Source organism: Dermacentor albipictus, chromosome 1 (assembly GCF_038994185.2).
Source record: "Dermacentor albipictus isolate Rhodes 1998 colony chromosome 1, USDA_Dalb.pri_finalv2, whole genome shotgun sequence".
NCBI classification, from domain to species: Eukaryota; Metazoa; Arthropoda; class Arachnida; order Ixodida; family Ixodidae; genus Dermacentor; species Dermacentor albipictus.
The window spans coordinates 322,612,476-322,627,413 of NC_091821.1; the positions used below are offsets into that span (position 1 = coordinate 322,612,476).

At 42.7% G+C, this 14,938-nt stretch overlaps 1 protein-coding gene across 2 annotated transcripts in view; it reads right to left on the bottom strand.

Moving 5' to 3' along the window:
• The window catches only part of gish (casein kinase I gish), a 61,444-nt gene that overhangs the window by 36,183 nt on the left and 10,323 nt on the right, over positions 1-14,938 (bottom strand). For both annotated transcript variants that reach the window (XM_065453248.2, XM_070531639.1), the window contains exon 3: positions 5,023-5,063. In XM_065453248.2, coding sequence (XP_065309320.1) covers positions 5,023-5,063 — 41 coding nt within the window. The remainder of the gene's footprint in view (positions 1-5,022; positions 5,064-14,938) is intronic.

Sequence of the window (14,938 nt, forward strand, 5' to 3'; positions counted from 1 at the left end):
TTCGCGCTATTGGCTAGTCACTCATAGCACTTCCGGGCGACGAGCGACAAATTCTAGATTTGCAGAACCGAGCGATCGCGCGACAAGACCAAGCGATCTGTTCACGCGACGGCCCGATCCATCGCTCGAAGCCGTCGCTCGTCGCTGTCGCGCACAAAATCGTGCTCATGGGGTTTAGCCTTAAAGCTAACTTGAATGGCAATGGACCAGTTTATTTGATAGTTCACTTTTTGTGCCAGAAAATAAAGCATAAAAGTGATAGATGCATGACAATGCCATTTTTGAAGTCTCAAACAGGGTAATTGCAATGTTCACAGAGTATGGAAGCAGCTTCCAGAGGATTACACAGTGCTTAAGCAGGATCCTCAACTTGGTAAATTCTGTAAATTTATGACAAAAAGGCAAAAAAATCCACGAAATCCTAATGCCATGTACTTTTGTCACTGCCTGTTTTCAGGAAAGTTCTCCTTTTACGTATAACTTTCTGGGTCATCATACTGATAACTGCTCAGTGGTTCTCAATAATATACCAAGGATGTAGTGTACCTACTTCAGAGTGCCCACACTGTCTAACAATTAATCTCGTCTCTCCATATACAGACAATGCACATTTGTAATACCGTAAAAATGTGCTTTGCTGTCATGTTAGGTGTAAGCAATATAACACATAGATGACTGTCCGATGTTCTTGCTATCAACCAGTGTGGATCACAATATTTCGTACAAAATTGTCCAACAGTCAGCCCAAAGTATTTATTGTTCTTCTGAACAAAACTCACATCAGTTGATATTACTGCAATAGCATTATTCATGCCCGCAAACTCATACATTTTGTGCAATCAGAATGGCCACACGTGTTTGGCTGCACCAAAACCAGCAATAGCACATCTGTGCAACATAACATTTTGCATGTATGTAGAATTCGAGTCAGCACCTCATGATGTGCACAAAAGGCCACAAGCAGCAGACTAGCATTACCGGTTATTAACCCTTTGATGGTCAATGACGCAAATATATGGCGCCGTGAACAAGTCCGAAAATGGTCGATGCCGTATATTTATGGCGCCATCTGTACGTTTAAAAAGCGCTCCGATTTCCTAACTTTTTCTTTTCTTTCATGTGCTGCCACTATGTGGGGATACAGGGAATTTTTTTCGTGCACGTCCCTCTCTCAGATTTCATTGCACGGTTTGTTTTAGTGCTAGTTTGCTCCTGCGCGTCTATATACTACCGCTTGCGCATTGGCACGCGTGCGTGCGGGCGGCCATTTAGATTTTGTTTCGCCGGCCGTTCCGCCTTTCTGCGCTTGAAAAACTGATGGCTATCTCATTACTAATCGTTCAAAGGGCGACCGCTTGTTTCTCGCTCGTTTAGCGCTCACAAGGGTGCACATAGGAAGGAAGCCGCGGTGCATGCGTTTCCGTTTTTCTTTTTTTAAGACTTGTGAAAACTAATTGCCCTAGCTGGTTGGTGATAAGATGAAGATTAGCGGAGGTTTGTCACAAGTGTTGCTTTTTTTGATGGGCACACAACCAAACAGTTTTCTTGAGTCCACGCACATAAGCAGTTTGATTACGCTATGGGCTTACGTATTAGTGTAAGAGCAGGAACATTTGAGACTTGTGAAATATTGTCGTGTGTGGATTTTTAAAGCCTTGAACTACGTGCATAAAAATGCATCAAATTTTTAATTCTGATAAGTTTATTTCCTTTTTTATTGTTGTTATTCATGAATGAAGAGTGCACGTATACCAACGCAAAAAAGATTTTTTTCTCACTTTACGATCCCCCTAGAAAAATTAGGGTAAATTTCTTTCGAAATAAGTCCCTAAGAATAATTGGAATCTGCAATAAAAAAAATTGACCCTAGGCGTTCACATATGGCGAAAAAAATCGACCCTCAAAGGGTTAAAGCACAAGAATGTCCAGTGCCAAGTGCTCTTCTGCAGAAGATCCCGATAAGGGGGAATGCAGTGCTTGGGTTTTTACAAAATACAGAAGAAATAGGTCTCTCTCCAGCTTTCGACAAATCATAAACCTAATACAGTAGCATATATTATCTCTACATTCAAATCACTCAAAACATTTGAACACATTTCACACTGTTATGCGACAGTGGAAAAAAAAAAAAAGATGTGCGAAGGCTATTGTCAGCAAAAACGGAACATGTCATTTTGATTCTGCCTGCAAGTCCTATATAGGTGGTGAAAATTATGACAGGATAACACAAGAGGCTTACAATTCCATCTTAAACAACTTAATTTGTTGGAATTGGCTATACCTATCAACCAACAGGAATGCAAAACTCGGCTAACCAGCACACAGATGTCACTACAGCTATGCATGGCATATTTTCAACCACAGGGCCCTGAAGGCATTTCTTGTAAGCTATCTCCACTTCTGATTTAACACTGAATTGTAAGATGGTGCAGTTACCTGTGGGCTTCTTTCCATAACAACAGCAGTTATGCACAGATTTTCTCTCATTAGAGCATTTTAAAGACATAAAAGTAACATCATTCATCTACAGTATGAATCTGGCATTGAGTATGCATACAGGAATGAGGAAATCCAGCAGTTAAATAGAAGGAAAGAAGCAAGCATTTAGTGAACAGAAGAAAACAATGCAAGCTCAGGCTCGCTTTGAATCTCCCCTGCAGTGACCCTGCCAAGGTGGACTTCTTGCGAATTACACAAATGCCTGTCCATGGGGCATGTAAAAGTTGCTTTGACAAAGACTCGAGCAGAGATAGTACACTAAATAGAAACCTTTTAAAAAGGCGGCAGTGCAAAAAAGACACGGGCAGAGACGAGATGACAAGGACGAGCGAATTGGGTGTGTTGGTATATATTTGAAAAGGTGGCAGTGCAAGAAAAACACGGACAGAGATGAGAGGACAAGGACGAGTGCTCGTCCTTGCCCTCGCGTCTCTGTCTGTGTTTTTCTTGCACTGCCACCTTTTCCAATATGTACCAACACACCCAATTCACCACATTAATCAAGAGACCTTTTATTTTTGTTTCAATACTTGAGCAGACTGTTTAATAAGAGAACAAAAGTGATCAAAAGCCTAAATGAAATAATTACCTTGCAACCAAATGTAGCAAATTGCTTTCCTCATACTATCTCATTGAATTTCCAACACGTGCATCTTTACTAAAGTAAAATGGCAACTAATGTAAAAGATATTTTTCCCATCTCATAAAATAGCAATAACGAACCTAATTACATACAGATAGCCAAACAAATGTATGTCAGATCACCTCACAGAATGCAGAAGAAACATAGCAGTGATGGCAAAGTCGCACTGGCATTAGCAGTTTCTCCTTTTCTTGCACAACATTTCATATGCGCGCTTACAACTGAAATGTTTCATATTTACTACTTCAATTTATATATATTTTTTTACCATTAACAGTGGTGGAACAGCTATTTTACGTTTTGGTGCACATCCTGGCACAGGCAACATGCTGATTTGGTGCAGTGGCGAACGTACATCTACACACAAGATGGTCTCAATTTGAAATGAAATAGTCAATAAATCTCATGGAGCCCTCTTAAAGCTAATCAATGCTGCATTTAAAAACTATAGTATGTAATTGAATGACTTTCCATGAGTGCATATCATGGTATAAAGCTGCTTCTACCATTTCAACTTGCAACTGCATCTGCACGTTCGCAGATGCTTTAAGTGAGCAAGGAAAAATAAAAAAGGAAACGAAACAAGACCAGAACAAATGCATGTAAGAAATACGATGCTACTAAACCGAAGGTACAGTTAAGACAGTTTACTTTACAGCTAACATGAAAAGTCTCTCCCAGTGCATAAGTGTGCCTTGGATCACCTGAAAGCGGTCTGGATTACAATAGAATCTGACCTTCCAATTTTGGATGGCTGCAGGAAAAGCACTTAATAAGAGCAGCATTCCCGGCAAGTTGGTAATCCATTACATACATCCATGTCGTTTTTTTGTCGCGCAATATCATTTAAGTTATGCGGGAAAAGCCCCCTTAATATGCAAACCAGGTGTCAGCGGTTAAGTATGTGTACACGAGGTAAGTATAAAGTGTTACCCATCGATTATGCTAAACAATGTGCAACTGGATATTATCCGAGGCTTCTTTTTGATCTGGCAGCCTCTTTGAGTGAGCTCCATGCCATGTAGTACGAAGAGTATCAAACTGCAGCCCGAATAGAACAAATAACAAAAGCAAAGCGCCAGTGCAGTGAAAACATTGCTGAGTGAAGCAAAATGCAGCATAAGAGTGAAAACTGGCGAAAACAGCGAATGGAGGAATTACATCAGCTATATCTGTTAGCTATAACAGCTCCATTGACTTCCAGGATGATGGTGATGACAGTTCGCTTTAGGTTTTGGTTTCAGTTTTACCACTGAGGCAGCATGAACATGATGACGCCTTCATTCTTATGGTTTCTTTAGTGGAATTTTCCACTAAAATGCTATTTTGGAGTAGGACGGCACAGAGGACTGCCCTAGGTGCAATTTGGCACAATTGGCGCAGCTGTTCCACCTCTGCATCAAGGCTCTGTTTGCACTAGCTTGCCTGACCCATAGAGTCAGAAAATAATCTGGTACCAGCATTAGGCTCTAAAGAACTCTAGATTTCTAGAATGATATCCTTATAGCCATTTTTTTTAAACCTCTGCTGTGTTGTGACTACTTACTAGAACTTCCGTTTTCAATTCCTAATACTTCACACCTTCAGTTGAAGATTTAATAATCTGCAACTGATATCTCATTGAGCACAACAGTTCTGTTCCCTCTACCACAGCAGGTGGTGTTCCGCTGAAGAGATACACCAAAACGCTCCACCTTCGAACATGCATGGTTTCAGCGTACCTATTCAATTTCACCATATTCTCCCATGTCCACGTTGTCAGACCAATGTTCACGTCAGTGCAAGTGCACATTTATAACTTGGAAGCCTGCTAGATTTCAGATCCCATATCCTATCCTATGTCATATGCCACAAGCTTAATAAGAAGGAAGGTTACTTACCAACTTAATTGCAACATGTTCATTATTGTAGAGGTTCTTTCCTGGAAGAAAAATTACAAGAGTTATAAGCAGCAGTAAAACTATGTCATCAACAGAGTGCAATTCTAGTCACTGGATTCTTATACAACCATCACATCAACCTTAAATGCATGGCACAATTTTCTAGTGCACAATGCGCTTGGCTTTCCAGCAGCATGATAATGAAGTTGCACGAGTATCTGCTACGCAAGGATGACTGGTGTGTGCATTGTAAGTGGCCTGTATCTTAGACTGGTATGATGCAACCTGCTACGGGTACATCATTAAAGCACGCACGCTGCAGTTGGCACACATTCTGAAAGGCAGCATATACATTTCTGGCACTCTTAAAGGGCCCCTGAAATGATTCAGACAAAAGCTGTAGATGCGCAGGGTACAGCTGAAGTAGAACATTCGCACCACAATTTAAGTGAAGCGTTACGTATTAATGGAGCTACAAGCGATTACAAGTTACCCTCCTCCCTATCCATGCTTTTCCTTCTCAACTCGTTCGCCGAGCGCTCGGGGCTAAGCTCCACCTTCACTGGTTCTGCGTCACGATACGACGTCACAGCGTCCACTTCCGTTTGTTTTGAAGCCCGCCCCTGCCCATGCGAAACCTTTCTGCCAGCCGCTTGGCCGTCAACCCCAAGCGAGAGCTATGGAAGCAGTGCGCGTTGCGAGCATTCTGTTGCAGCGCCCGAACATGTCAGGTATTTCGGTAACCACACACTAGCTGAACGTTTAAACGAAACGGTGGAGGCATAAACTCACGCTGTTGAAGGAACCTTAGCGTAGACATACGTGAGCTGCCTGATCGATCTCCACGGTCCAGCCACCCGTTGGTACAGAGCTTAACCAGCCAAAGAACGAGCTAATATTGCTCTAACCAAGTGTAAAACATTTTAAACATTTACAAAAACGTGTAAACGATTACACTCCTACGAAAATGTACGCCAGCAGCAAAGAAGAATACATTTTGTTACTGCTACTGTGTCTGGTTGAACTCTATGCCACCAGGTGGCTGCACCGTGTGGACCATTCACATTTGTGCTTCTGTTCATCACATGAAGCGACCCGCAAGGGGACACGGCCAGGCCCTGTCCCCTTGCGCTTGCATTTACCCTGATACCGGACTCGTGAAATGCTATTGCGTTAATAATCTTATGGTGTAAAGTGACGGCCGCAATCGCGCAAATCCTGGCGCCGATCGTATAGCGGCAGTCTGATGCGCTGCAGCTAGCCCGTTTGTTTACTGGATTGCAGAGGGACACGATGCCGCAGCTTGACATATTGCCAGTTGCTAAGTTTGCAGTCCAGAACGCAACAAAGTCGAATCATAGCGCTAGCGAAAAGGCAGACCGACACTGACGGCGGAGCTCTCATCAAAGACGGAGCATGTTGTAACACAAGCTGACGACACTGGCTGTGTGCCGGAAGTCCTTAAAGGGACACTAAAGCAAAACAATAAATCAGTTTAGACTAATGAAGCTTTGTTTGAGAACCCTGCAGGCAGTCATTTAAAAAAAATAGTTTGATTATTAGATGAGAAAATGAAGGTCCATGTATCAGTATTTGAATTTCGCGCCGAAACCCCAGCGCCGGTACGTCAGCGTGACGTCAGGGATCCCAAAGTATGTTTTCGCATTTGGGCCGCGTTGTCTGAATAATGGTTCCCAAAACTTGCCATGTTTAATATTTGGTTCCTTTAGATCACAATGTAGTCAATCTGTACCGCTAAACATAATTAGTAGGCCCTAGAAGATGCCATCAAAATCCAAGATGTCACAGCCCCCAGGTGCGAGAACTTAAGTAGGCGTCGCCACCCGTATTTCGTTCTTGCGCTTTTTCTGGCTTACCAAACGTCTTATCGTTGTAAGAGTGGTGTTTTTGGTGTTGTAGAATGGTAATTCAGTGATGCAGAAGAAATCAATTTTCACTTTAGTGTCCCTTTAAGTGTACTGAAAAATTGCTCTTGTGCATTCCCTTTATGTTACTTTCTTTTTATAAAAACAAATTAACTAACATTCCAACTATTACGAACATCATTTGTTTACCATAAAGTTGGAAAAATTATCGATCATGCGCCCTGGTCAGCCAATCGGATAGCTCGCCCCACTGACGTCATATGGGTGATTTGCATCATATGGGTAGGGGCGACTTGAAATTCCGCCGCGCAGTGTGCTGCAATCGGCAGCGATGTGCATTTTTAAAACCTTATAATAAATTACATGCTTTACACGGAGCACTTAGATGTATCAATTAATGATCAGAAGGACCTACTCTAACGACTCCGCGCTTTTGTATAAAATCGTCAAAATCGTTTTAGGGTCCCTTTAAGGAATCTTAAGGAACCTTGGCCACGTACAGTCATTACAATGTAAGCAGCTATCCACTGAAAGACACTACACTTTTGTATTAGCATTTCTTATTTAACAGTCTAATGCAGCGCAGGCTAAGGCACAGTGCATAATATATATCCCAATAATAATATGTCCCAAGTACATATTATTAAGCTGTCATAAGCCCCGTTTACATGAATGCGACAGTGGCGCATCGCATTTCCAAGCGCATTTGGGAAAGGCGATGCGACGCCGTTTACATGTAGCGCCTGAACTCTCGCGAGAACGTAGCGCCACATGGTGTCGTATAAGGGAAGTGCAACCGACTTCCGGTGCAACTGGTTTCCGGTAGTAGGCCGAGTGCACGTTGGTGGTTGAGTGCCGAGAAATGGACAGTTTTAGTTTAGCGTACGCAACTTATAGCGTACGCAACTTATAGCGTACGCTATACGCTATAGTGTAGCGGATGCAGAGCCACGCACGTGTATTGCAGCTTTAGTTGGCCAGCAAGATATTCGGATCTCAGAGGCCACATGCCGTCGTTGCGGCTATTTTCCGACTCTAGCGATAGGTAGCGCTGACATCTCAAATGTTTCTTTCGTTAGGCTTCGACTCGTTCGAAATGAGAAGCCATCTCGGAAACACCACAAGGGTATCCCTAATACTCTGTCGTCGAAGCGGCCTGAGACTAAGCGAAAGCCGTTTACACAATCATTTGCTGCGAACGAAGTGCATTTTACAAAAGCAACGCCAAATTCAATTCGAAGCGGGCAGCCGGGACCACCGCCATGTTGATGGCTACTTCCTTCCCATCATTCCTAATGCGACGATCCTGCGTTTACATGCTCCGCGAGAGTCGACTCACGTCCGTAAATCTACCCTCTCCTGGCGCATTAATGCGATGCGCCTTCCTAGCGCATTACTGCTGTTTACATGAATGTGATGCGCTAGAAATGCGATGCGATGCGACACTGTCGCATTCATGTAAACGCGGCTATATACTCCCTGTAGTCTTTTGCCATATGCAACAGGGTGTGTGGAAATGATGCAAGTTGTTTAAAACTGCTGAAAGAATCTGCTTTGCATCACTTCCATAAGCCCATGCTTTAACTCACCATCTCCTTCCCTACATTTATTTACATTTTAAAGTATTAACACACTAATATATATATATATATGCATGCATGCACACACACACACACACACACACACACACAGAAAAAAAGATCGTGCTGTACAAGTAGTTGAGCCATGTGTATACCAGTGTGCAGTTCCCTTTGTATGATGCATAATTTCCAACTAATTACTTTCAAAGCATTCCGGAGTTGCAGCACAACAGGCAAGCAAGCTACTAAGTTCCCTTCAGTAGTCCAGCTGCACTTTATCATGCAGAATGAAGGAATAAAATTGCACAAATGGAATAGCAGATAACTTGAACAACATTTCCAATGCAACATCCTGACAAAAGTGAAAAAAAGTGGACGTTCAGCTTCAAAGTAGGAAACAAGCAAACAATTTATTCAAGCAACTCGGACACTCCCACACAGACATATGCACACACAATGACTGTTCTGCCAGTGCATACTTGATACCTAGCGATAAAAAGCACTAAATTGAAACAGCCACGCAATGTGAACACATTCAAGGACATCATTCCCATGGGAAAAGGGGAGCAGCGATTACAAGCTGCAGAGGCAATAGTGGGGAAGGAGAGTGCTGTCACACCACTGCCCAACCTGTACAAACTTCAATGATCGCAAGGCACGACACAATGTTTGCACTCACTTCCATGGTAACTGGCACAGCCCTAATGATCAATAGGAGTGAGCCACGCCAACATGCACAAAAGAGAGAGAGAGAGCGAGAGAGTAGTACAAAAGGAAAGAGGAGGTGAAATGAAACCAGTAGCGGGTATAATGTTGAAGGTCAACTAATATGTGTCAAACAAGTATCCCACTCCCTAGACAAAGCAGCTGTTAGGACTACCCATGTATGATGTTGATCATATTTAAGTGGAAATCTTTGCCTGTGCACTGCCATGCATGAAAACATGGCATTATGAGAGCAGGAGCCAGGTGTGTTTTAAATTTGATCCAATGTTAGGAAGGTCAACCTTGCCGGCCTATTTATTTATAACCTCAAATAAAGCTAGCCAGGTATATCTACGGTGCAACTAACAGTATTTTGACATGCAACTATGGAGAGCCAAGACATAAGGCGCAGCAAACACAGTTTTCCCTACTTCTAGAGTAGTGAGTCAAGCAGGTATGAGTGCATAAGCACACTTGTGCTACACCAAGCCTGAACAAGGGCACTTGAAGAGGAGATAGCAGTACAAAAGCAAAGAAGGGGCAATTTCAACAACTGTCACGCACTCCCCCCCCCCCCTTCTTTTAGTATAATGGAAGACAGCAGCAGAAAGGAAAAATCAGGTTAAACATTAAGCCAAGTTGATGGGCTATACTGTTGAAAAAGTAAGAAGAAATAGGATACTGTTTACACAGAACAGGGTTTAATAAGTACAGGTGATAGTGCCACTGTCAAGTTCACAAAGCAGCTTTCTTGGTGTTAACAGCACAAAACGTAGATGAGACACGAGACCAGAAGACGACACCACAAGCGCTGCGCTGAGGAAAACACTTGTGGTGTTGTCGTCTCGTCTCGTGTCTCGTCAACGTTTTGCGCTGTTAACACCAGGATGGAAAACCAACAATCCCAAGCTGCTATTCTAGTTTTTCTTGTAACATATTTTGGAAACACACAGCTACAGTGAAACCTCGTTATAACGAACAGTTAAAAAGTCGGAAATTAGTTCGCTATATCCATAATTCGTAATATAAAATTTCGTAAAAAATACATGCAAGAGGAGCAAAATTCAATCAGCGAAGGCACAGCAACTCGAACGATGCTTACTTGGGTCACGTTAATTTATTTACGTGCAAAGAACTGCGTTATCGCGGCCTGCTTCTTGAGCTTAACTTGAACTTCTTAATCTCGAGCTTGGTCTTTAACGTCAGTGCCACTCTTTTTTTCACATTCATCACCATCACAGCACTGCGCACACCCGCGCACCGCACTCGACACGACCACCGAAAGAGCCTCCACACAACGCTACGACGGCCACGCCACTGCTAACGCTAAAACGCGAAAGCAATATTCGATCACGCCGCTGCCACCGCTGCTGAAGCGGCGCTGTCAGCGGTTGTGAGATGCGGACGATTTCTTTGGCTGTCAACTCTCGATGACGACGTGGCATCTGTGGCGCTGTCAGCGCCTGCGAGGTAGTCCTGAACGTTTGCTGCGCCGCAAACACACTTGTAGTGCAACGAAGCCTGCTGCCTGCTATTAAAGTGAGGTAGGGCTTGGCGTCGCGAAGTTCATTATATTCGTTATAGGAATTATTATTATTATATATTATTATTATTATTATTATTTCGCTATAGGAAGTTAAAAATACATGTGTTTACAAAAATATTACAAAAATATTTCGGAAGAGTTCGATATATTCAATAATTCGTTATATGCATGTTCGTTATATCGAGGTTTGACTGTACTACTCAATTATGAAAGCAGAAAGGCACATCTAAAGATAAGTCAATCTAACCAATTGTAAGAATTTATTTTTCAGCACTAAATAAACCTTGTTAGGTCTCAATACGGTGATGAGCATTAGTTAGATGTTTACCATGAGGCCAGCCTGTCATCAACACATGCCCAGACAATGGGACCCGACATAGACTGTGACATGCAAACAAAGGGGCTCACTTTGAGGTGACAACAGTCACTGCCCTCTGTAGAAGCAGCGATTACCACAAAGATCATTCCTCAACCTGACCCTGACAAGACTAACTAATTGATGAAAGGAGCCAACATCAAAGGCTATCATCGAAACAGCAACAACCTCGGATTCCCAGATTACTACGTACTTGCGCCATATGCGGGGGCGTAGGTGCTACACAGGGGGTGGAACGGTGCAACATTGAGGGAGGGATTATTGTGACTAATTTAACGATTGTGAATGGCGAGAATACAGTCATCAGATTCCCTCTTCTAGTCTGCTAGGGAAGATGACAGTATTAAAAGCGGGGACCTTTGGTGCAGTGGAAGAGGTGGTGCTGACGTTTCCTGATGTGAACTCAAGACGTTTAATATGCTCCTACATGGAGTGAGTTTCTGTATCTGGAACCAGAGTAAATAACGTCTTTTTCCTTCATTCTTACTACCAGACATACTCATCAATGTGGCTGGAGGATCCCTGGCCTGCACGCCACCTCAATGAGTGGAAATACCACATTGAAAATGTTGCACAATAAAACGCATTGTACCATGGTTGAGGCGCAAAACTGCGCAAATGGCAGTTTAACATTTGTATTCTCTAACAAGCCACTTTTCTTGCTGAAATTTTTAGAATATAAATTTTTAGAATAGCCTTCTGTCAGTTTAGCATCCCTCAGTGCTTCCCTTTTTATTGCCAGAATATAATTTGCATGCTTACAAGGAATACAAGAGTCTGTGTTAGTTTAGATGTGCTAGGATGATAGTGCAAAATAGATATGTTTCCTGTATTTACACATTCCTCAATTGCTTCACTTATAAGCATATAGCCTCCATCTTTACAAACCAGTCAGGTGTAAATGCATTGAATGTAAGACCCAAAAGCATGACAAAGCGAGCCAGTGCACTTCGCATATATTTAGTGCAACTAACAGTGTTCTGACATGCAACTATGGAGAGCTCACATGCGAGGCATGGCAAACACTCTCTTCCCTTCTTTAATAACAAAACTGAAGTTATTTAAACTTTTAGTTCCACCAGACCAACTGAGTTTCTGTAAAAGTGGTAGTACTCTGACTTTATTTTTAGAGCACCTAAGGTGTTCCACAGTTCATATTGTAATAACCCTTTACTGAAGTTGCATCCTAAAGTACCAGGGTGTCTACCAAGTTGACATTTCCAAATTCCCTGAGTTTTCCAGGTTTTCCCTGAGTGCCATTGCAAATTTCCCTGAGTGATGCAGAACTATGTTTTATGTCAAGACGGGCTGAAAGCATGTCGCCTGAGGCTCTCACTCCCTAGTAGGCACATGAAAAAAAAGAAGCGACTTAATCCAATTTGAATACTAAAAAGTAGTGTTTATGTTATTCAAGAAGAGAATAGAAGGCAGTGGTTAGTAAAATGCACAGCAAATAAAGTGTCTTCGAAAAACATTGCAATGGAGTCAGACATTCTCAAATACGAATAAAAAGGAGATGCATATAGAAGCAAATATTTTCGAATATGAGCTATTCCTATCAACTGATTGCAATCTCAGTGGTATGAGGCCCGAATTCTGTCACAATTGAGATTCTCTCTCAACACTCGTAAGTCAACCTCAACTGTTCTGAAATACTCTCAGCCCGCGCACGACGCCCGAGTGTTGTGTTTCACTGCTTTAAAGAGTTTATTTTGGTTTGGATGAGGGACACCTGCATCTCGGCATCAGCCAAAACTTTATTTTTTGAGCTCAAGCTCCTTCAAAACGGCGGCAGCAAGCTTCCTTTCCCGTTTATTCCTCAATGCGTAGTTCATTTCTGTTCTTGTCCTCCTTCCGCCACTCATTCGCCCCAAGGACCACTTGAAGCATCTTGGTCAGTTGCACAGTCCACGACCGATTTTACAAACTCCCTAGGGGCCGCGAAAACGTCCGAAAATTCGGCCAGTTGCAAAAAAATAAATGCGTGTCATTTACTGCCCTTAGGGACTCAAACCGCCACAGGCACGTTCGAAAATGCTCTGAAGGCCTGTCGCTACACATATTAGACATATCGGTGCTCGTAATGTGACAGGAAACACCGGGTGCACGTGTGTATAATTAAGGAATACATACTGTTTTCCCTGGCAATAGCCCCTTCCCACACTTGTTATGCTTCACTGCAATACTTTTGTGTATGCTTCACCAAGTAACATTTCTTTCAGAGGCGAAGCTGACTTTCAGGAACCGGCATTTTCTATGTCAATTGCGAGGATCACAAAGGCGGAGTCCATGCCATTGCTGCAGCAGCTAATTCTTTCAATAAAAAACTCGGCACCCAACGACAAGAAGTTTCATAGCGAACGTCGAAGCAGCTAGGCCTAGCGTTGCCGCAGTGGTGGCAACGGCTGCCAGCGGATCTGCGTGCGAGAGTGCCGGTTCGAGGTGGCGAAGCAATCAAAACGGCAGCCGTGGTTCCTTTGATTATTGCCGTTTCGGACCTGCCGTCACGGCAAAACGCCTGGAAAATCGGACGGCGAAGAGTTCTTGCGTCGGAAATTTCACACGTTCTGATACGTTGACTCTGTGGGGCACGTGACGGTGCCGCGAAGCCGTCCAAATTATCGGTAATCCGGAAAGTCAGTCCTTGACTGTACACTAGCAACTCCTCCAGCCGACGGCAGGGCGTCAAAGACGATTCATTACGATTCCTGTCTGTTACTCGAGCCAGCATTACTGCGACTTTCGACCCTTTCAGTAAAATTGCCGCTAATTTTCCCTGATGGAGGCCCAAATTCCCTGAGTTTTCCCTGACTTTTTCCAGACTACTAAAAATCCCTGAGAATTCCCGGTTTTCCCGGTTGGTAGACACCCTGAGTACAACAGCTATTACAGCTTGAAAGCACGGCGAGTGATCTGAGGTTATATAAATTCTGTCTATACCCTCAGTTACGCACTACCGTAACTCTTGCAGTCATGAATTATTCAGGAAATCTAGCATGTGAAAGCAAAGTTATAAGCATGAGCTAGGCATGAGCTACATGTTTAAGTGGAAAAAAAAAGAATAGCAGGCTCCATTTCAAAGCCATCTGCATCCTACCTTTGCTCCTCTAAGTTTCTCAAATACATTAACGATTTCAACAGCATCAACTACATAGAAATGATGAAAGAAAGTTAAGGGTGCCATGACAATCATGTTGTTTATAACCAATTATGTTAAATCATTAAATTCTATGGCTAGTATTTGACGCTTAAAATCAATAGTCTATGGTACAAAATAAAAAAAAAGGACCTTTATTGAGAATTTGTGGTCACTTTCTGACCCACATGAACTTCTATATAAAGAGCATCCTTGCTCTTTCAATAGTATGGCACTGAGGTGAGTATTTTTGAAGATTTTATGTCAAAGATAATGTTCTACATAAGGAAATATTAATGATGCTTAGCATGCCTCGGCAACATTTAGATAATTGCCAATGCGCAACACATTGTATATTCTCTTTCTCTCTTTATTATAGTATTTTATGAGTCATATAGGATTTTCAAGCATTCATTCATTAATCCTCTGTAAGACCAGTGCATATTTGACAACCCATGAACCTCAAAATTTGGGAGATTCACCCAGTGGAAACACGTGCGTATGTGCTCTGGAGGGGAGGGGGGAGAGAATAACACCAACAAAAAAAAAAGCCAAAATTTTTTCTTGGGCCACAGTAACATTAGAAACAGTTCTGAGTGGGTGTCAATACAGTTATTAGAGTCTCAGCACTCGTACTGTGACTGGAGACAGTATGTGCATGTACAGTTAAGGAACACTAACCACGTC